The sequence below is a fragment of the Harmonia axyridis genome, chromosome 1 (assembly GCF_914767665.1).
Source record: "Harmonia axyridis chromosome 1, icHarAxyr1.1, whole genome shotgun sequence".
NCBI lineage: Eukaryota > Metazoa > Arthropoda > Insecta > Coleoptera > Coccinellidae > Harmonia > Harmonia axyridis.
Window position 1 is genome coordinate 66,448,869 of NC_059501.1, and position 24,855 is coordinate 66,473,723.

The window sequence follows — 24,855 nt, forward strand, 5'->3', positions numbered from 1 at the left end:
GGACTCCCGTTAACTTGAAAGACCACGGGACCTAGATTTTCGTCGAGTTACGTATATTTCGACATATACAGGTCATTCTTGATTAAATTTTACTTACAGAGGGTATGAGATATAGAAGTAAACCAAGTGAAAATTCAAGTTATAGAGGTGAAGAATAGAGTAATATATGTAACCTATATTAGGAGTAGATTGTATAGGTTTTTCTGAGAACACAATTGATGAATTTACTGAAAAATGAATTGGCAATAGAAAATTTCATAATGAAATATACCAAGGACTCTCTGTGTTGAAAAATTCTGAATATTTCAAGAGTTTATCTGATGAAGCCTGATTTAGATTCCAAAACGTCAAAAAAGTTAATTAATTCACAGTGTTATTGTTCGTTTCTTTTCAGGCAACCTTTTTTTTCAACCTGACAAATTATTGCAATTATATACGCAGGGTGCAGGTGCATTTTATTCAAGTTTTTTATGCTTGTCTCAGCAATTGAAAGTGAAAACTCTAAATAAGTTTTTCATGAAAATTCATATCTTCTGAGAGGTCTCTCAGAGGCTTAGGAGATTTGGGATGAAAAACATTAGACAAAAAATGTATTTCCTACAGCCTTTACAACACTTAACAACAAAACTTATAAAACCAATGCCATCATTAAATACGCTCGATTCACTGACACATTTCAACTTGTGCTGTGGGGTTTGGAATTAACTACCTACTTAGAGTTATAGAGGTAAAAATGGTCAAATATATCCGTGAAATCATTTCCAGTTTTGCATGGAAATTCTTTTGGCTTAGAGGTTTTTCCAAGGGGTTTGAAAATAATTTCAGCTATCGAGGATTTCGAGTCCACTGTAGAAAGTAAAAAACACCTATGTTAAATGGGTGTATAATTTTAAGTGATCTATTGAATAATTTTAAGGATTCTTTCTTCTTCTTGTAAGTTGTTGTATTTCGTTGCAGCCTGGTAGATCGGTGAATTTTTGGCTCTATTTGTTCTTATATTATCTAGATGGTAATGTTTATTTGTCTTCTCAGGTAATTATGTAGGTCTAATCTTTTTTAAGTTCTGTGTTGAATTTGAGCAGGTCATGCTCATTCCCAAACCTCAAATTCAATTCTGTCCATAAATATGATGACCCTTGAACAGAAAACCCAACAAAATTGCAATTCTCTGCTCTGACAAGGCTGAAGTTTTTCATACAGAATAATTTCAATAACTGTATACATACAGTGCTCTGGTCTCCAACAGAGCAATAGGCTTATTAATGACGATTGCTTGAGAGTTCCTGATGCTAAATGTTGCTTTTCTCGGATTCTTTTTAAATATATACTATCATTGAAAGAGAAAGTTAGGCTAGACTACATTCATTGTAAAATTTGTCGTAATTTTAACAAAACCAAATAACTTATTCGTATTTCAGCGAGGTGATGAGAAAAAAACATACTTTGTTTTTTAATTTTTAATTAAGTCATCCCTATTGAGTTCAGTTATATAACACATTTTTGAGAGGCTTCACATTCATACATTCTATTACAAAAAATAAAAATTGCACACAATTTGCCATTTCATATGATTTAGCACTTAAATGAATTATTGGTTGCAAAATGGAATAACTATGAACTTTTTAAGAAATGATCAATACGAAATATAAATAAGTTTGATACTCTGTATCACTGAAATAATGGTATGCTCAAAAACAATACTATTTCAGATATTTTTCTGAGAACACAATAGATATCACAAACTGTGTTTTCATGATAAATAAAAATAATCTAATTACACTGATAAAAATCTATCAATACTCATCAAAAATTATATGTACAATCTTTAAAATGAAATCTCGGAAAATATATTCTATCCCTTCAATGGATTGTATGAACTACTTGAAGTAACTTTGGGCTTGGCATGTCGAATCTTTTTCACATAAGCTTCTATCAAGTTCTTTATTCTTGTTGGATTTATTTCACCTGATTTATTGTGGCAAATCTGCAAATGGAAAAAATCATAATTATCATTAGGTCATTGATTTCTTAAGAAAAATATTTTTACCTTAGGAACAGCTCTTCTCATTATATCTTTATATTCTTCTTTGTCAATCTTTTTCTTATTATAATAGGGCTTAAGGACGAGTTTAACTTCTTCAACTACCCTCTCTTGTCGATTCAGCTTTTTCAAGAACTAAGGAAGTATTTATTTAGTATTGAAAAACACAAATAATAATAAGCAACTTACCTTATCTTTAACCTGCATTTCAACAGCAGAGTTTGGTAAATCATCAAGAATTTTCAGGTGGTCCTCATCAAGTTTAACTCCAACAATCTTAGTTCCTGCACAAAATATAAATTTCAAATAAATATTCATACGTTAATTTTTGTAACAGGGGAAAGATCTCATAACTTATAATTTTCACAAATGAAGGAAACAATGTTTACTCTTCAGAAATGTTCTGAAAACCAAATAATTCAAGTAAATTTGGTACAAAAATCAGTTGCTTGAGAACCTTTTTTGGTAATTCAAAAGAATTTATTCTTGTATTGAACAGCATGGAATAAACATTCTTATGATTAAATTTTAATCATTAGTACCAGGCATTAATTATTCAGAGATTGTCAAAATTACCTCTCTATACTCATTCGGGGCTAGAAAATCATTTAGTTTGTTTATAGTACTTCATTTATCAGTTGACCTCAAGTATGTTTTACGATTTTTATAATAAATAAAATTATCCATCAGAGATTTTTCTTTGTTATATAATTCGCCAAAAATTATTTGTGGAAAAACTTATTGATTGTGCACAATAAAACACTTTAGGAAAATCGAGCAAACAAAGTTGAAAACTTTATTACTTGTAATCTATTCATATGGAATTATGAAATTTAGTATAGTGTATTGAAGATGAGTTAATAAACTCCCTTTAACATAGGTCTGGCTATATGAAGTATACCATCTATTTCAAATGATTCAGAAAAGCCAATTAAAACTGCAATATTTGAAATTAAACTCATAAAGTTATGTTTTGTAAGGCATTCATAATAAAGTAAACCGTGTTAGAAAAAGTTAAATATGTCGATGAAGAAACTGTCGAGATAAATTTATTTTGACTAAGACACATCACACCATTTGTTATACCCCTAAGCCCAAAGGATATGTCATTACAGAATGTCCTATCATGATAGTAGTTATCAACTCATCAGATAGTAGTTTTTTTATACTAGCGTATAGAATATGTAAATTATTTCCATTGTTGATAAAATATTTTCTGATTGGAACTGCTGCAAGGATAATAGTAGAGTGTTTTTTCTGATAATGATCACATCTTACGCATATAGCTTGTGGAGAAACAATAGAATCAAGATCTTGTATGAATGTTGATATTTGGACTACTTGTCCAGCAAAGGGTTTTCACTATCCAATTTTTTATACAAATAATATTTGGTTCACCATTTCATTATTTCTACTGATAGTGAATGAATTTAAAAATGTATAAGGACATAAAATCTAGTACCAAATTATGTTTTTACGGCTGGATTCTTCAACAGAGTTGGAAAATTCACAACTTTTCTGTAATTAGAGTAGGTTGATAGATTCAAAATTAGAAAATTTACATTATTACTGTGGAATGTTTTGAAAGGAAATGGTTATGGTTCAGAGGTGGGATTTATAATCCTTCCGTTAGATGGGGATATACAGTTTCTTCTTGTTGATTCGATCTGAAACGAATGGCAAACAGCCACTATGAACTAGTGGTGTCGCTTCTCTCCTTTTGATGTTGGAATTCTTTATGTTTTTATGGCGCCCATATATTCTTAGAACCTTTAATGTTCAAAACAATTTCAGGCTTTGAGAACTAGTCGTATTCCTAAGTCCGGGAAAGGTTGTGGTATTGAATCAAATGGATAAATCCCACAACATTTCCCGGACTTAGGACTACGACTGTTTTGCAGTCCCTAGTTGCAAGGTATCCTGTTCTTAGAAAGTGGTTCAATTTTATCCTTTACATTTTTGATACTTGTCCCAGTTTTTGTGTTGGTTTGCAAACTAGTTAGCTTTTAAGGAGTTTATGATTTTGTTAGTCAATGAAGGTATGAAAGGGTTATTAGCTTCATGAATAATTTCAGGAACCTTGACGTGATTAACGTCTTGATCTCATTATTGTTCGATTTCTTTTGATCTAACCATTGGACAAGAAGGCCACGATACCTAATAAGAGAATTTTCCAACTGCGTTCATTTTGTGTTAGTTGGAATTTAAACCCTATGAAGCCGCTGTAAGGCGAAACAAATGTTGTTTGTATTAAAAATTGTGTTGCCAAATAAAATAAATTTTCATCAAGTAAATAACAGCGCAATTACTTTAAAATCATTGTTATCCGTTAAATGCATAAATACCAGAGCATCACATCTAAATACGGTTTCATCACATCAAGAGACAATCAAACTACAAAATTAATCTTTGAAGTAAAATAACCTCACCTTTAGATTTCTTCGATTTCGAAGATTTATCCAAGCTCATTTTCTTCATTTTGTTCATTGGGGTCTCGAACAGCGAATCGAACGCCCCCTTCGGCTTGCCGACACTGTCTTTGCCGACCGCCGCCGGCGCCGACTTGTTCAAAGACTTCTTCGTCACGACTTCTGGTGGCGGTTCAAACAGATCTTCGTAATCACTGGAACCGGGAGAATAAGGAGAATCGAAGTCCAAACTGATCACTTCACTCGACTCGTTACCCCCGTTCTGCTGTTTGCCCTTCGACTTGTTCAAGGTCAGATTGCTGCTCATCTTGCTGGGCATCGGCTTGATGGGAGTCGACTTGACCACATTCTTCACCGGTGATATCTTAACCGGGCTAAGTTTAACGTTGGGCAACACTACCCTCTGGGGGATCGTGGAAGAAACGTTCCCTAAAATGGTGGAACTTAAGATGTTAATCCTCTGCGCCCCGGTGTTGGAAGGAATAGGGGTTGAAGTCAGAGCAATGGCCGCAGGCGCGAAAGACTGAACGGTAACTGCCTTATTGGCCGACTGCAGATTCGACCTGCCGACTTGATCGGGCGACTTGCTGGAATCTCTGGAAACTAGAAGGCTACTCTGCGAGTCCGCCGGTTGTATGTCCGCTATAGGCGGTGTCAAGGAAGGTATCACCGTGCTCTTATCTCCAGACAGGTCGTTGATACTGTTCCTCTTCTCGCCCTCATCGACGGCCGCTTTAGACTTGTCCGGTGACGGTGATCTCGATTTGGTAGGTTCAAACGGATCATACGCGTCTGGTGAGCTTGGCGGACTGTTCGGTGGTTCCGGAGGCGTGTTGGGACCGATGTGAGTATCCTCCATCTCGCGCATCTCCTGGTCTTCCTCCTCCTGCTCTTCCTGGATCTCGTCTTCTGGATCGTGCAACGGATTGCTAGCCAGCGGTCGCATCGTGGGCTGTTTCGACGGTATCGAGAACTTCACCTGAGGCTCCGGAGGTGTTTTGGGACCTGTCATGTACACCGGTACGTTTTCCGGGCTGGCCACCTGTTGCGACGAATCGCAGGCGTCTTGGGCGTCCGCTACGTTATTCTCCACGTGATCTTCGTCGGATAAAACTATGATATCCTTTGGCGAAGGCGTGAGTTCCCGGAACGGTGACCTCTCCAAGTCGATTATGGCCACGGGTTTTATGGTCGACAATTCCTGATTCCGTTTCTTACGTCTTATCGTTCTCTTCTTTTTCTCGCGGTCGTCAATATCTTTCTTTTTCTTCGTAAACACGTCCCTTTCGCGTCTTTCATTTTCCTTGTTGAAACTGACGCTCACCAGTATATTATCGCCCGAAGCGAACACTTCTTTCGACGGTTGGGGCGTTTGATCCTTCTTTTTTCGCTTGTTCCGTTTTTCCACCTCCCTTCCTTTTTTCCCGTTCTTCTTCCTTTTATCCTTTTTCTTTTTGTTTTGATCATTCTGGAGTATAACTGTCAATCCTCTAGGATCGACCGCTGCCGACTCCAACGTTCTTGGCGGAGTCCAGCTAGGTGTAAGATGTCTAGCAGGCTCTATTTCTGGAGACCTACTCAAAGATGGCGTCCATCTGGCCTCAGCCGAATAGCCCCTCTCCCTAGAATACCGTTCTTCCCAATCCTTCCTTCGTTTTCTAGAGGGTGTGTAAGTTCTGCTTGTACTTCTGACGCGCTTCCTTCTCTTGGAACGATCTTTCGACTTCTTCTTCTCCACCACTCTTCTCTTGGATCTACTTCTTGAACGTCGCCTTCTGGATCTTGACAACGATCTTTTACGTTGTCCAGACTTCGATCTAGATTCAGATGATCTCCTTCTTGACCTGCTCCGCTTTTTTCTTTTCCTTTCTCTGGATTCTGTAGATAGCCGCCTTTTAGGAGGAGTACGTCTCTCAGGAGAGTTTTTAGGAGTGTAACTCCTACTTCTGGACCGCGAGGAAGACTTTCTGATGTCCCTTCCGAATTTATCTTTGAGACGTCTCGGTTTTTCTGCAATCAAGGCTCGAACGTCATACCTTTCAATTTCTTTTCTTTTATCCTTTCTTTTTTCCCTTTCTTTGTTTTTACTGTTATCTTCTTTAGACCTTGATGCATTTCCTCCACCTTCTTTATCTCTATAGTTTCTTTCTTTGTTGCTTTTGCTCAGCTTTTTGAAAGATTCCTGTTTTTCCCTTGAATCATTTTTCTTATCTGATTTTTTATTGTTTTTATTTTTATCAGAATCAACTTTGTCCGGCTTGGGAGATGCTGCTCTTTTATCGTTTTCATTTGATTTTTCCTCCTGTTTGCCTTTTTTAGCTTTCGATTTATCAACTATTTCACCTTCTTCGTAATCTTCGGGTCGTATCATGTCAATTTCTGATTCTTTTGCGTTGATTTCTAAAGCATCACCTTCTGATGCTGTTTTATGTTCATGAGATTCATCGAAATCGTTTTTTTCATCATCAGATATCATCTCCGTGCCCAAATCTTCGAGTGCTTTGCTTCTATCCGTTGCTTTTTCATCGAGACAAGGAGTGTAACTTCTCTCCTCCTCGCTAACGTCTTCAGTCAAAGTGCTGATATCTCCCACTATAAAACTGTTTTGACTAATTTTAACAATTTCCTCATCTTCGGAATCACTGTACAGAGCATTTGTATTTTTCGGTTTCGACTCTTTAACGTTTACAGGTGGAGTTTGTTCAGCTTGTTGTTCTTCTATATCATCCGTTTCTTCAGCTTGTTGTTCTTCTATATCATCCGTTTGTTCTTTCATTTCAGCAGGCGCACTCACAGACGAATCATCTTCAACACTTTCTACTGGTGGGATTTCACTGTTTTCGGGTATTTCGTTAGAACTTTCTTCTTTTCTTTCACAATCAGATTCATTTTTACTTTCCTGTTCTAAGGTGTCTTCGGGAGTGTCATATACACGTTCTGGGTCGTAGACTTCCTCAGGGGGCGCCTCGGACTCCTTTTCCGAATTATAGGCAGCTTCCGGATCGTAAGTACCTTCTTCCGTGTCGAACACGTCATCATTGCCGAACAGTAGACCTGGAGGGGGTTTCGGAGGTTCAGGTAATGGGGTAGAGCTGACAACTTGATTGTTCTCTTCCGGATTCAACGAGATATCAGTATTTTTCGCCAGATTAATGCTCTCAGTCGAATATATGTTAAAGTTAGGACAGCCATCTTCATCATCGTCATCCTCTTCTTCTCTGCTCCTGTCGAACGTCGATTCGACACCGTCCGGTTGATTGTCAGACGTCGAATGAAGTCCGACTGCCGTCTCCGGCGGCACATTAGAAGTAACGACCGTATCTTCACTAGAACTGACAGCCGTTTCTTCTTTGACTGCATCTTCTTCTTCATCCTGAGTGGGCGTCTCAACTTTTTCCGTATCGATGACCATCTCGTCCTCACTGTCGTTGTTCTCGTTATCGAAATCGGAACCGTTGTTACTTACGGTTACTGCGTCGGGAACCACAGAAGGGGCGAGGTTCAGTGGTTTCAAAGCACCTTCTTCCTCTATTTTTGTTGTGCTCACCGATTCTTCAATGTCGCTATATATGTCGATATCGGAGTCTTCGCTCTGTTCGTTCCTCTGTGAGTTTTCGGAATCGACATCACGATCGTAGCTAGATAGCGTACTTTGCGTGTAGTCTTGAGGCATATCTTGGTCGTAACCACCGCCGCCGCTGCTATTGGTCCTGTTTCCCTGAGAGTTGGAATACGACCTGAAGCTCTCGCTGGTTGATGACGCATAGTTATCGTAGGGATAGTAGGAACTACCTTGATACGGAGGATTCGTGTATGGCTGTTGGTTGTTCCTTCTCTCATTATTCCGGTTGTTCCCACCGAATGGAGTTTTTTTGGTTTTATCGTCGAAGTTTTTCAAATCGGGCTTGTTATTATTAGTATTCGCAGTATTTTTATGTGTATTTTCAATCTTCAATTTACCGGAATTGTCGACGGATAGCTTCACGTCCTTGGAGAACAACTGACTTTGGCTGTTCATTATACTACCGAGAAGATCTAACGTACTGGAAGGTGTTGGTACAGAGGAGATTTGTGGAAGAGCCACACCTTTCCTTCTAGCTTGCCTCCTGAAAAGGGCAACGTCCCCATGATGGGCACGTCTGCGTAGCAAATAATCTGGTCCACCAACATCCTCTTCCTCCGAAGCAGAAAAATAATCGATTTCGTCTCTTTGTCCGAACAAATGAAGTGTAGGAATTCCTGCTTGGAATCTCTGATTATTCAAACCGGCGTTACTATTATTCGGAACCCTAACATCCGGCAAACTTTGATTGGGCAATCTCATCGGGCATATTCCCAACTGCTGGGCCAGCCTCTTTTTAACAGTTTTAGCAGGCTTGTGAGTTGCCGCCTGGTTTCGCCTATTTCTCCTTCTTCCTTTCCTCACCCGTACTTGCTTTTTCTTGGATATCACATCACCGGTAAGCTCATCGATTTCGTAAACCATTCTGTATTTCCTTCTGTACGTTCTTTTCTTTGATTTCTTGGGTTTTTTTCTCGTTACATTTTGTCTTCTTGGAACCTCTGTTGTCATCGATGAACTGCTAGGCAATGCTAACTGCTCAGTTACTTGTTGTATTGAAGATCTATGGTTAGCTATTCGAGATATGATTCTTTCTGTCTGGCTTGAACGCGGATTCAATCTGTTGGAAAAATGTTTTCGTTGCTATATTGTTATTTTCAATTAGAAAACACTGTATCAATAAAAACGCAGCAACCAATATATTAAAGAAGTATAACAATGCCACTCTTAGGGTCAAATACACAATTCTATGGCGAAAATTAGGTATATACCTCTTTAAAAGCATTTTTCAACTTATATAGAAATGGAAAATACACACATCAAATTATTTTTTTTTTTTCAAAAAACGTTCATGACCTTCTATGTAATAGAAGTGGTTTAGTTTTTGAAATAATACTTAGCTATCGAAATACCAAAGACCATCAACGGATCTTAGTATTGAAACGAAATGATTCTCAAAGAAACAATGAAAAAAATTGATGATCAATCATAGAAAAGTTCTTCAAAAATTGAAAAATTTATGCGCATATAAACTTAAGATCTATATTAGTTCTAGAAAAAAGAATAGTATTGATTGGTTCAATATGTAACGGATCAAAACTCTGTTGTGGCCTCTTCTGCGTCTCGCTTCTATGTTGGAGTCAACATCGTTAACTGCATATTATAAAAGTGGCTTTTCATTATGGGATATAATATATGTTACATATGGCACAGCAAAAGAATTTCTGCTATAATATATATCTATAGTGAGAGTGATATAAATTCATATAATAATTCCCTTTATTTCTGACCTCTAATCAGTATCATAATGAAAAGCCACCTTTAGTTGATTGCAACAAACAGTTTTGAATACTTTTGTCAGAGGATTAGTGTTTCGAGAGTCATTTTTCAGTAACTTAACAACTATATTGTGTGATTCACCTGAAGAATAATTCCCTAAAAAAGTGACAAATTCACTAAATAACCGATCAAGATTTTCAAACGGGTTGATTTTTCAGATTAACTCTACTCAGAACAAAAACTTCAAATTACAATCATTTAAATAATACATCAAAACTGCTTACTTTCTAATTCCCCAAGTTAGATTATGCTATTCATTTGACTCGATTTTTCACTTTAAATGTTGAATATAATTGAGATAAATCCCACAACATAGTTGCAAAAACTTGAATGGCAATTGATAAGTAAAAAGAAGATTTTTGAATATTATGGTATAAAAGGAACTACTTTTCGACCTTTTAGTAAGTGCTAAACTATGGAAGAACATCTTATTCATCCCAAATATTCATTAGTTAACTGGCATATAATTATGATATTTTATACACAACGAAATTTTTGAAGTTATAACGAATCTGATACTAAAATAATAATCATTGTAAAAAATTGAGTGAGTGACACAGAAACTGAAGAATTTAGAATTTGTAGGATATATAGAAAATATCAACTTCTTTGAATGGGTACTCATGATAAAATAATTGCTACAATGTTACATTTGCAATTAATCATATCATAAAGTGACAATATTATGTGAAAACTGAATTTTATTGATTTCCTTGGCAGCTGAATTGAACGCGAAATTTTTCTACACTGAATAATGACAGAAAATAAGCAAGAATTTAAAAATGAACAGTAATAGTTTACAGCTCTTGTTCGAAATTTTCATATGGGGATATGTTAAAAATTTACAACAAAATTACCTCTCCTAAAATTGGTTCTAGAATCATGACGAAATTAATATTTGAAAGTCAAATTTTTTGTTAACTCAGTTTTCACATAAACCTTGTGATCATACAGTTTAAAAATATTCAAATATTTCTAAACAGAATTAAAAATGAATGGTTCTAGAATCATGATAAAGATAATATTTGAAAGTGAAACTTTCATTGATCTAGTTTTTTAGTGTAGATACTCAATTTTCACATAAACCTTGTGATAATACAGGTCGTAAATATTTGAATATTTCTGAATAGAATTGAAAATAAACCCATCCTTGAGACCAATTCGAAATAGTTACTTCTAATTGTATGGAACCATATTTTTTGCATGAGAATTAGGCAGACCTGAGCAAAATTCCATAAGACGACAATTGGCATAAGAGTACAAGAATGTCAATTAGGTGCATTAATTGACCGTAGATCTCAATAGAGAGTCAGATTTTTCACTCTCCATTTTAATATGGTTCAAAACCAAATAAAAAATTCAAAATCCAGCTATAATGACGATTACAAGTTATAGTGCCCACAGAATATATTTCTAAGGGCCAGTTTCACCATTTGCCTAAACATTGATTAAAAATTTAAACGTTGATTACTCTATGATTTCTTGAGAGAAATCAGAAATTAATCGACGTTTAAATTTTAATCAATGTTTAGGCAAATGGTGCAAATGGTCCTAAGAGATATATTCTTTGGTTATGACAACCAACAACATTAAAAAGTCAAGTGATCTGGTCTGCCTAGTACTCACACAGGAAGAACATTGAACTTTTAAATCATAATCTACAATATTTCAAAATTCGTTTCTGTAGCCACTCTAATATTATAATACCTAAAATAGATATTTTCATTTGAATAGGTAAACTGATGCACCGAAGAGTGGCATTGTGTGCTGCTTGTGTTTCATTCTTGAACTTATTAAATGTTTGACATTGTATATTTTTCAGTGCATTAGTCTACTAATACGCTTTTAAAGAGGAATAAATCTTTGCTTGATGGAATAATATAGAAAAATTTACATAATATCTTAACCATATTTTATTCAATAAGTTCAAAAACAAAACAATTTTTACTAACAAAACAGATTGAAACACTTTTGGATATGGAAATGGAAACATGATTATAATCCAATTCGAAAACCAGCTAAACATTGTTTTGTAATCGATTGATTTCAATTTTATAAATATTGCTACAAAACAACCATAGTTTTTGGTTCAATTATGAAAGTGATAATAATTTCTTGTCATTTTTCTAATTGAATTGAATGTTTTTCAAGCAATTTAAAGATTTTGTGAAACTCAACTCTAACAAAAGATGATTCAAAATTATATGTTTATGTTTTGTTTTTATTTACACTACCCACTGGACCAACCGCCCATATTATAATTATTAAAACAATCATCAAAACACTATCCATCTCCTAGCTTGCTCAAATCAATTGAACTCAGTTTCTGTGAGACTAGCAGTGTTGGGATAAAAAAAAAATTTTTTAAATATTATTCATATTAATAAATACTTATATTCAATATAATAAATGACAAGAACTATACAATAAAAAAAAACAAGGTAAATGTATATGTTCTCTACTTAAAACCAGTACCAAGAAGAATAGAATCAATTAACTAGTAGAAGATATAAATTGATACTAAATTTTAAAGGAAATAAAGACCATATGTGCATAATTTTATATTAATTTATCGATTAGTCATATTTATAATGTTCATTCTTCCTGGCATCAATTCTATCAGGTTTAATTGCTTTTGGGTGAAATATACCATCCTTGACTAATTGACAGTTCAATGAAGTTGGAATAATAACTATGTTAAAACTACTGATCCTGGTTTTCAATGTAAATCACGAGAACATAATGATGGCAGGTAATGATGTTCAAAACCATCTTTATAAATATCACTGAATTCATACAAATGACATAACTTGAAAATTCACAAAAATGAAAAGATATATCAATTCACATAACAGAAAGTACTGTAGATTAAAATCCATCGGTTAAGAAAAAACATTTTTTCAACAACGTATATGATCACAACAGGTATGTGCTTGAAATGAAGGCGATACAGTACATAATTTTCTAAACTACAGGTTCAAAAAAGCCTCGAATAAAGCAGATAAAAATTATAAATAATAATAATAATATAATTTCCTTTAATGAGGGGAAAACGAAGTTCATTTCGATTAAGACAAAATTAACGGTATTAGCATTTTAAAACTTGAGTTATATTATTTTTCTCTATAAAATTCTCAAGTTATATCTTATGTAAGAATTCAGCTCTTGTTAAATCGAAATTATTTTGATTGGCATTTAGTTCAGAAGAATATAGAGTCTAGATTTCACTTGCCATAGTAAAAATAACAATAAAAATTTCCATATCCAGGTGATTCGAACATAACAGAAAATTTAAAAAGAAGTGGTCTGATGGAAAGTAGAAAATTTATCTGTATGTGTAAAAATGAATAAAATCACCTAGTATCTCTTCTTCTAGGTGGCCTGAGTATCCTAACTAAATCTTCGTTCGTGAAGACGTTAAGGAGGTCCGGAGATGAAGTTTCAAAGACTCCTAAGTTGACAGATTCAGAGGGCGCGCAAACATTACAGTACCATGAACCCTCTGGAATTTCATTCATTTCCGGCATCAGACATTCTAGATGAAAACCTAGATCGCAGCCATCGCAAAGAAGAAGACGGTCTTCTCTATCACCCAAACCGCATATTTCACAGAGGATGGGATCTTCTTGAGGTTCTTCAGGTGGACGTGGCCTTTCTATAGGAATTTTTCCCATAATATTCCCATTGAATCTATTCTTAATGAAAATCATTCGGTACTCCTGCCGGTCTATGGGACAAGTATTAACGTTTTTCGACCATTCCAATATACATGCCAAACAGAATAAATGATTACATGACTCTGGGTTACCCACTTCTTGTTTATCAATAGGTAACAAACAAATAGTGCATTCTTCCATTCTCCTCCTCTCACTGCTGTCTGAATCAGACGAGTATTTTTCATTTTTACTTGGAAGCGATTCAGTATTATTTCCATTCTTTACAATATTTTCTTCATTATCAGACTGATCTGTCTCCCACTGGCTAGAAGAACATTTAAATCCTTGATCTTCAGTATCACTGTCAACTATATTTGCTACCCTTTTCGATTTTCTTATTATTAGCAAGTCAGAGCCATCTGAATCATCTTCGGAATCGCTTGTAATCAGCTATAAAAAAAATATTGAATTGTAGGAGTTGTTATATTGAACAACCTTCATTTTCGATACACAATAATAATATAATTTATTGGTACAACTACATTTCATCCTATAAATGTGATGTGTCTCAGAAATACCGAATTTTTTAGGGAATTCTTCGAATTTCTACGTATTTAGTGTGATTCTCTGGAATAGAAGTAATTAACGATTTCTTTTTTCATTATTTTACTTTAATAAGATTAATGATGTTTATGGTAAACCAACACTAGCCTATCTGATTTAGCATCAGACATGATGAGTACAAAAGTTATAGAACTCAATAATTTATTTTACGTCTGTCTAGATAATGATTGTAAGAAAATGGATAGTATTGATAGAAAAACATAGCAGAATAGTTTGAAATCTGCATTATTATGACCAACTCCTACCATATATCCTAGGGATAAGAAATGTAAATTTATATTTGCGAATTTTGAATAATATAAATTGATTGTAAAAAGGAAATTTATCCAAGATCTTAAGAGTCAAGTGTCCACTTAAAATTTAATTTATATCGGTTATAGTTATGCTATGTTATTTCTTTGTCCAGATTTTGGTTTAGATCACAAGAAATTTTTAACTTCATGGAATATTTAAATAGCTGCCTTAAAATATAATAATAAAAGATAAGAAATGATAATATAATAATGTCCATGATAATTCGGAAAGAATAATAAGATTTCATTGAAAATTTCCTATTGAATATAGGGATATAATTCTTGGCTCAGATGTCCCAGTTAGTATTCGATAGCAAAATAATAACCTGTACAGGTTCAAAACAAGGGTGGCTTTCACGTTAATTACTTTATTCTTCGGATATTTCAAAATATACTTCAACTAGCAAAAAATTGCAACAAAACCCAAAAAACAAACTGAATATTTTAAATACATCTTGGTTCATAAGCTAAAGCCGCATGTGTTGTGAAATACCAGGGAGAATTCCAAATTAATGAAACTAAATCAACTTTCCAACTTATATTACTTGAAACTTGGGCAAACCTTGTATAACTGATCAATTTCTGTATTCAGATTTCATTTTTTCAATTGACTTTGAAAGACTATACCTGACGTTTAGTAGTTATTTATGAATTTACATGCATCCAATGCAAAATGTGTACTTCGAATTAATTTATTTTCATTTCGTAATGAAAATTCGCAAACTATTAGAATAAGGATTTTTATATTGGTTTTTCCAAGAGCGATGATACAATTTGAATCTTGAAAAAAAATTATTCAGTGAGATACGGTTTTCCATTTGAAAGGTTACATTATGCCATTTAGTATGGAAAACATAATTTAAATGATCAGCATGACTTCACCATACGTACTGCATCTTTCAAACCAATTTTTCATTGCTTTTTCATATAAATTTGGCTATATTTAATCAAAAGTATGTTAAGTTAATAATTAAATGGACCATTCTTAGAGATAATTTTAACACCAAATTTTATGTTCAATAATTTGCTTGTTAAGGTGGCTGTGTGGCAACGTCTTGTTGAAACCACACATTCCCGAGATTATTCCCAACAACACCAAGAAAAAAAAAATTTTACATTATTCTGTATCGATCTCCGTTGACTGTAATTCTTCGACCATTTTCTTCCAAGAAATATGAAGCAACTTTATCTGGATGTAATGCTATCTTAACAGTTTCGTGCGGATTTTCATCACTCCAAATTCTGCAATTATGTTTGTTTACATAACCATTCAGCCAAAAAATAGCTTCATCACTGAATAAAATTTTTCGATAAAACCATTTTAAATTGTATCATTCCTATTAGAAAACCAGTTAGAAATAATATTTGATTGGATTTCAGTTTTATAATAATTGATTTTCTTGAAATTTAATTCATGGTTCGATTCTCAAGCTAGAAGAATCTATTTATGATATTTATTGATTTTTATACCAAATTTCATTGTTTCAATATTTTCAACGAAAATGATTCCTTCATTTTACAGGACATATCCTAAGTGACACGGAAAAAACTAGTAATAATGAACTTATTTCCACAAAATTTTGTATAACTGTATGTCCTTCAGTTTAGGACGGGTCACTTATTGATCAAGATTTCAGAAAAATATAACTTTGGAAAAAATGTAAAAAATTAATAGTGCGGTAGACCCACACATGATATTTTATGCACTCAGAAAGAAAGATGTCTGAACATACTTCTAATGAACTAATCTGTGAAGGTTCAGTAAACGGAGTTCAAACATGTTCAATGGGTGAAAGATCAGGAAATGTAGGGAGCCAAAACAACAAATCGACTTGATTGTCTTCAAAATGGACTATAAAATAAGTGGTTATAGAAGCAACAGAAGTAACATGACTCTCTTGCGTTAACGCAGAAAGTGATGGAGCCACATATTCCATGTTATATCCATTTTGAAGACAATCAAGTCGATAGTTGCCTTGGATCCGTAGATATCCCCATCTCTCTCATTAAACAATTATTGGACGTTAGAGGAAGTAGGCTCTGTTAACTGAACCATCCATAGACTCTAGCAGCTCTACTAGCCCGGGATGAGATACCTCAAGAGGAAACCGATCGTCTCGTAAGAAGTATGTCCAGATGTGCTTGTGAGTACCTACTTAAGACATCATGGAGGTCCAAAGCATTATTCATTTTTACATTTTTTTTTCAATGGTTGGATTTTTCTGAAATTTTGATCAATTACTAACCTAAACCTATGATACAGGTATACAAGAAAAAATGTATGAATGAATTAATTTTACTGGGTGATATTTTTCTATGTCAGTTAGTATAAATGCAAACATTTTGTTGATATTAGTATATAAAATTGAGGAGATTTAAATAAAATGGAAAAAAAGGAAATACATGTTTCTATTTTCATATTTTTGGGATATTTCAAAATATACCTAGTCTTTTGATATTTTCCACTTGTAAATATTTATCACAGGAGAGTTTAATCATAAACTACAAACCCAAATAAATGCGTTGCCAAATTTCACATGGAGGTTTAGAATTTCAATGGCATTTTACCCAAAAGGGTTCATTATTTCAAGGCCTTTTAAAATACAATAATCAGAATTCTATAACCCAAGAACTAATAATAGTAGAACTCGGCTTCCGACTCTAGAGGAAGCATTAGGAACAATTTTGAGATAAAAAAATTCGATCTTCGATTCAGAACAATTTTAACAACTTTGGTTTAGTTCTGTCCGTCAAACTGCCCGCTTATCCTTCTGACAGACTTAACTTCCTATCTAAACAAAATTCAGCTTTTTTAAGAGATAAGCGTTGAGCATGTGCAAATGTGAATTTCCCAGGATTTTCATTTCCCGTTTTCTACTTATTCGATTTTACGAAGTTTGGTATCGATATTCAGAAGGGGTTGTAAAGAGGTCCCATAAAACTTTTAGCTATAACTGTATATATAGTTATTTGGGTTGGGTCCACAGGCATTTTAGCTTTTTTGAATATACGGTGTGGTATGCGTTGCTTATGCTTAAATTAAACTTCCCAGGAGGTAATAGTGATTCAAGACCAAAAATAACATATTGTTGAAAGTTGAATTTTCCGGAGCAAAGAATGAGGAAGCATAGGGCCAGACCCATTGGAAGAGTTTTTATTTGGTGAATGTGATCTATCGACTTCATGCTTTGAAAAGCAATAGATTCAGAACTAATCTATTAATCAACACCCGATAGCAGTTGATTTATGTAACATTTATTTTCATTTCAATTTAAGATTGAGCATTTCCAGTAATGTCCTGGAAAATGTATTTTCTAAAATTGGATCTTCACGATGTTACAAATTGAATATAATTTAAAACGCCGATATAAACGTATTTGTACAGTGTCTCATCATCTGCAATGAAGCTAGAGGAGCCTCTTGGTGTAGAACCATACCCACTGTTCGGACAACTGCCTTTTATTTATTTTTTTTTTTTTGCAGGCCTTAAGGAGCTCCAAGTCCTGATTGCCCCTTTCGCAAATGTAAAGGTCATGTTTTTTGACTCATCAGCTTTTTCATTTCCTTCAATATACCATGGTGTTCTTGTATCCATATAATTTACATGGTTACCTTTACCAGTAGCCTCATGATATTACACCATTGACAAGGCAGCAAGGAACTCTGGCTATACTATTTCAAAGTTGACTTGGGCTGCCTGTCCCCGCCATATAAAATGTTATCTTTTAGTTGAATTGTTATGTCCGAAGTTAAATTTCAATTTCAAGGTCACTGCGGAAATTCAATAAGAAAAGGTCTAATCTCATAAAATGTCTAACACTGCATATTTATTTTGAGTTTCAGAGTAGCTTTACATCAAGTATCTTTGCGAAATTCACAAAAAATGTTCCTAATAACCATCTACCAACAATGGTATAGTTATTTATAATACAAGTTCAGATGCATTGATATTTTTCAACGAGTTCAAATTTTAAAAAACGAGCCTCGAAGTGGCGCGTTTTTGAACGAACGAGTGGTAGAATGAGCGTTCTGTATGATTATTATACATTACTTTAAATGCCCTTAGAAAAAGAGATCAAGTGGGGTTAAATCAGGTGTTCGAGGTGCATCTCTAACTTGTCGATAATAATGAGATGGAGCACTTTTCGTACGCCACAACCGATTGCATTTCAAGGATCAATATCCAAAGGCTGTAAAATTTCCTATCGAATGATGATTTACCGCACCATAAGCAGAATGTCTTATCACAAAAAGTAAAAACACTCTGAAACTCAAAATAAATGAGCAGTCTTAGACATTATAATAGATTAGACTTCTTCTGATCATTTGAATTTCTGAATTTTATGTTGTAGTGGCCTGAAATTAAAATTTGGCTCATTAAAAAAAAAAAGGAAAGCGCTGACGTGAAGTCAGGATCTCTTGAGCCCTTGGAGACCACATATACAGTTATGTAGTTTCCGAGCACGCAATCGGCGTATGAATGACGAGCGCTAAAAAGCTCCAGAGTTCACATCAGTGCTTCCCTCATTCTGCTTGAATATTCTATGGTTTTGAAAACGCTATTAACGCAAAATTTTGCACGTAGCTAGAAACTGCCATTCTACAGGGTGAGTCGGAAGGAACAGGCGAAACTCCAGGAGCGTATTGTACATGTATTGTATTATCAATGATAATATTCATGCAAAATTTCACTTGAAAATCTTGTGAAGTGTAGATACCTACTATAAGAGAAGAACTTGAAAAAAATTCTAACTTTAACACACTGAAAACAAATGAGAATCGTATTGAACATACGAGTTTTTTTGAATTATTTTCACGTGTACAATACGCTCCTGGAGTTTGGCCCGTTCCTCCCGACTCACCCTGTATAAATACACATAAAATTTCAAGTAGGTCGGATCTACGAAATTTTAAACGAAGTTGGAATGGTTTTCTACACATGTTTATAAATCAGTAGTTTGAACCTTTCAAAATTTTCTAAAAAAAATTAGCGTGGATTATATTTTTATAATTTCTGTCTACTACCTTTCTGTACACGGGAATCTCCGAAACCATTGCAGCTTAGAGCAGCATTTACACTTTCATTGATTCGGTTGGGAGTGAAATGTTATCGTAATTTCAACATAGCCTTTCACACGGGCGAAGTCGCGGGCATAATCATGGATAAACGGAAAAACTGAATATATGTCATTTCATACCATTGGTGATAGACTTTAGAGACGTACTCTATATACCCCCTTTTGAGAACACAAACAACTAGGGTTTCGCTCGTGGAAAAAAAGTTATATGGCCTCAATTAGGGCGCATAGAAAACTCCATTAGATTTAGATTTAAGGGGATTCCATTGCACTGCGACCTAATGATCTATTGTGTCTCCTAAAACCCCATCTGTATCAGATTTTGATCTATCAGTATAACATATAGGTGAAGTCAATTAGTGTCCATATAAAACTCCATATATTATATCTGATTTGGATCTATCGGTATAACATATAGGTAATCCTTTTTCTAATAATTGATTCATTATTTTAACAGCACGAATTACCGTTGTAAATATAATTGTTACTGTCAGGCACAAACCGTAGGTTTAATTGACAGTGTTTCTGGAAAGTTGTTGGACTGAATTTGATTGATTGATTGGAAGCATGCTTCGAATTCAAACAGGTGGAAATTGATTCCAATAACATTAATAGTTATTTATAATACATCTGCAGAAGGCATTGATATTCTTCCAAGAGTTCCAAATTGAAAAACAAGCCACGAATTGGCGAATTTTTGAATGAACGAGTGGTAGAATGAGATTTCTCTACGAATATTATACATTATTTTCTCTAATTCACTGAATTTTGTTTAGATTAAAGGAATATTTCCATAAATATCGTTTCGTCATTTTTGTATTGAAAGATGTGGGTTGGCAAAACAGTTTTCTGCGACACAAATTTGACAGATTATAGATAAATCAAAGATAAATAAATAAATGCGTGGCAGGAGAGTTCCGAGTACCAACATATAATAATAAAATATAACTACGAAATATGTAGAAATCTGCGATATTCTCGCACGATTTTGTTCTACAAGAGAAGAACCATTCGAGTAATAAACATAGATAGAGGGAGTATACTCAATTTTTACATGTCCCCAACATGGTTAGATTACGTTGTCGGATTGTGATATATTTTCAAATCCACAATTTTACTATATCTTTATCAATGTATATTATATTGAATGAAATATATTTATTTGAGTTATTCCCTATTAACTATGCAGATTTGAATATTTGGATTCCGATATTTTTTCTAATTGTCGAATTTATAATAAGCAGAATATTTATTTTCTTTATCTAGGTACCTGTTGAAATCCAAGGTTTGGCAACTTTTGCTCTCCTAGTGTCATCGGTCGTTTCACGTGGAAATATTAGCATTAATTACAAGATATTTTGAGTTAATATGCAACGTTTGTGGAGAAACTCGAGAAATGAGTGAAATATCGTCACTGATATGTTTTCATTTCTGCGCGCTTCATGTCAAATTTGATAATTCATGTTGGGAACAAAATTTGCTTACTGAAAATGACATTGCTCTCTTTATCTATATTTATTACTCTGACGCAGAACGAACGGATTAGCCACAGAATTAGGGAAAAAAATGTTTTATTTGTCCAATATAATTCAAGCAAAAGAAATACTGGGCTAACAGATCATTATGCTTCCCAATCTTTCGCTCCTAAAAAAGTCAGCACTCCACACTACGCTGTTTTCGGTTTTGTAACACTGTTATTACCGCAGAAGTTTTGATTTATGTATGCTCAATGCATACATTAGAAAACTGCAAATTTTACACTATGATTTATTATTTTATTTCCTCTTTCGAGGTAAACGTGAAGAAAAATAGGTAAATATCAATGGAAAAAAAAGTGAAGAATATCCAGCGATAGAATTCGAACCCGTGTTCATCCGATCCAAAATGAATAACTAAGAAAAGCGGAGACTTCACGCTGAAAAATATTGTACTTAGTGTCATCGCAATGATTAATTTTTCAAATTTTTCCTTTCAAAATTCATGAATCGTGTTCTCGAACTAGGAGTTATAGTAATCGATTTTTGTATGTTTTCGAATAGCACCCATATCGTTCATTATTTCCTCCAAAAGTATTGCAAATCTCAAGATTATTCAATGAAAATCAAATTTTGGAATAAAAAAATTGAAAATCGAGTGTGATAACAAATTTTATTTTGATTCTGATGTTGATATCAACGTCAAAATCAAAGGGGAATATTGAAAAATTCATAACTCTGAAAGTAATTGGGGTACAGCATTGCGGTAAAAAAAATACATTCTGTCTAACCATTGCATGATGATAAACCAAAAAACCGTCCGTCCTCAGTCCAGAGTTTTTCTTGGAAACTACAAAAGATATTCACATGAAATTCGATGCAAAAATTGGTTGTTAAACATCGTTGAATTTTGAAGGTAAACAAAATCAAGAAACAATATAAAAAAATTCGGAGACTTTAACACATATAATTATGCAATTTAACCCCTTAAGCCACCAATTAGTAAGACGAGAAATCCAGGGAATTCCATGCTTGCACAAGCTCAATGCATCATCTTTGCCTACGTCCCGATCTGAATATTTCATTAGTGCCAGTACTCAGGGAATTCTCAATTTGGGTTGATTTTTCAAATGTTAATTTAAACTTAATTATTATTATCATTAATGATTTTCTCAAATTACTTGCAGAAACAAATTAAATTCAGTTTTCAAAAATGCTTCTATACAGCTAGACCAAGTGGCAAAAGCGCCTATTAGGATAGCTTGTACATATGCAAAATATGATATGTCAAATATGAAGTCAGCATTATCTCTTTTCTATTCCTTGGTCATTGACTCTTATTCCTGACCTGATCAAAATTTAACTATCTTTGTTTATCTTATCAACCTAACAGATTTAATGTCCTTTTCTACTAATGTAATTGGACATATTCATTTATCCTTTTTAAAATTTTTTTTTTTTAAATATAAGATTGAAAAGGTTTGTTTGAGATTTCATGTTTAACGATAATCAATAACACACAAATAATTTTCCTTTGAAAGAGAATTCCCCATTGTAAATGGAAAGAGTAGTATGTTACTTTTAATTGTTGATTCTTGAGACTTATGATGAATGAATTACATTTTCTCTGTTTCACCTGACCCTTCATAAATTTCTTAATTTTTCCGAACCAGTTAATTGTGCCAAGGGATTTTTCATTCAGAACTGCACCGAAAAACACTTTTGGTCTCAAAAAAAAAAATTGATCATCTCAATTGTTGTAGTAAATAAGCATATGCTTCTGTTATTTTCTATAAAGGTGATTAAATTTTTCTAAAATAGAAACTTTTTGTCATCATGAATCTATTGTTTCGTAATCTATTAAATTTCTTCAAAAGTAATAATATGCAATATTGTGAAATGACTGAACTTTTGAATTTCAAATGAAAACATATTGTGCGAAATATTTGCTTGTTTTTATCAACAAATTAAGTGTATATTAAAGAATGCAGAAAAATATTAAACAAATTAACTTTCTTCGGATAATTGTTATTCAGTTAACAATATTTTTTGTATCATCTCTGCAGTTCAGTTGTATGAACTTGACTCTACAATAAACAAACCTCCAGAAGAAATGTAAAATTTTGAAAGAATATTTATGGCTGATTCACTTCCAAACAAAATTCTCCATATACCTAAATTATTATCAAGTCCTTTGCAAAGAGCTTCATTCACATTACTATGTTATTTATGAAAAGTACTCTTATATGACCTCACTGAATCAGTTAATTTTTTGTTTAATTATTTCACAAATAAAATATTTATCAATTTTTTTCATCACAACAAAACAGCAGTGTTGTAAACTTATTACAAAATAATCTCCATCATTGAATACCATCATCTTCTAATTTGGCTAATATTTCATTCATAATTATCTTAAACCAATATGGATAGATTTCCAATAAAAATATTTCAAGTAATTTATGTTTTTCATTGAAAATTTTAAGGAGATACCTGAAATTTTGATAGTTTATAGCATGTTTTCAGGTGCACTTCCTTCATCCAAATGTGAATTTTTAATATATCTTATTATATCGGATATACTTCTGTATACAAAAAACAATAGGTCTATATTAATTAAGATTCAATAAAAGGTATATGAATGAATATATTCCATTACCTTTCAGAAATAATAAAAAAAAAATAAAAACCTCCTGTGATAATGAAATAGAACTAAAAAAATTGGTTTGAAAAAGACTAGGTATGTAGCAATAGAAGGAATAAGGGAAAAAATAGAAACAGTATTTTAGTTTATTATGAAATACAAGCATCTAAGTAACTCCTGGCAACTTTAATTTTTACTTCATAGCAATTCTATCCAAGCCTAATTGAATTATATTTTAGCCATACAGGAATAAATACCGGTAACTATAAAAAATTTTCAGCCTTTTTAATCACTTTTCTGCCAAAACATAGCAGTAGAAAGATACAAAGAATTACGTGATACTTGGTATTAGATGAAATTGTGGGATTTAATAGGATAACATACCGCTACTTTCTTCCTCTTTCTAGAGTATCTAGAGAAGTTGTCACTGCTATCGCTATCAGAATCTGAAACAATCCTGTTTCTTGCATTTTTCTTCGTCCTTAAAATAGGACTATCATCATTGTTACTGCTAGTCGAAGAATCACTACTTATTTTTCGTTTTACAACTTTCCGTCGCGAACTAGGTTGTCCTAAAGGGACATCATCATCGGTGTCGTCACTCATTTGGGATCAGCTATAAATTAAAATTCCAGGTATTGCATTACCGTCGAATATGGATCGTTCAATAAATTTTACCTAATAAACACATCAATAACAACTCGATATTGAACCACTAATACTATTTAATACACGGACTAAAAACTTGGAAAGAGAAATTAAAAAATATTCATATACGATGTATGAACACAATTTCATCCGCCATATTTTAGCAGTTAACGAACAGATTCGTTTGACAGTGTTGCCATATATTGCCTCTCTTTCACTTTCGAATCATAGAATTCGATACGAGATAGTGAAGGTTTACTATAGGTATCTCATTGCTGCTCTACAAACTGAGCCTGTTTTATTCAAAATAAATTACCTATTTCACGCTTAATTGGAAACTTATTTTGAAGTCCAATTATAAGTGATTGTGAATTTGTCATCTAGGTAACCCAAGGAAAATACTTCTGATGTGGCAACATTATTGGTATTCTAAGATGTCAGTAAACGTCACAAAGCGCAGGAGCAAGGGTCCTAAATTTATAGATTTTATAAATTTTATTGTCTGCATTAAAATATAGATGGCACTGACGAGAGTGCTTTTCATCTTAACATTTTTATTGAATTTG

At 33.5% G+C, this 24,855-nt stretch overlaps 1 protein-coding gene across 1 annotated transcript; it reads right to left on the reverse strand.

The window, feature by feature from the left end:
• Window positions 1-1,442: 1,442 nt before the first annotated feature.
• LOC123670968 (PHD and RING finger domain-containing protein 1) lies at window positions 1,443-24,482 on the reverse strand. The gene is made up of 7 exons (XM_045604576.1): window positions 24,320-24,482; window positions 24,026-24,257; window positions 13,229-13,977; window positions 4,471-9,152; window positions 2,231-2,325; window positions 2,048-2,176; window positions 1,443-1,984 (listed from the first exon to the last, which is right to left on the reverse strand). Exons 2-7 carry the CDS (start codon window positions 24,245-24,247, stop codon window positions 1,853-1,855), a joined length of 6,009 nt encoding a protein of 2,002 aa, XP_045460532.1. The 5' UTR covers window positions 24,248-24,257; window positions 24,320-24,482; the 3' UTR covers window positions 1,443-1,852.
• Window positions 24,483-24,855: the final 373 nt, after the last annotated feature.

Excerpts from the sequence above, each read along its gene's own strand:
- LOC123670968 (XM_045604576.1), bottom strand. The coding sequence starts at position 24,247 with ATGAGTGACGACACCGATGATGATGTCCCTTTAGGACAACCTAGTTCG. Across the intron at positions 13,978-24,025 it reads GAAAGAGGAAGAAAGTAGCG|CTGATTACAAGCGATTCCGA; the intron begins GTATGTTATCCT and ends TTTTTTTTATAG. Across the intron at positions 1,985-2,047 it reads TGAGAAGAGCTGTTCCTAAG|ATTTGCCACAATAAATCAGG; the intron begins GTAAAAATATTT and ends TTCCATTTGCAG.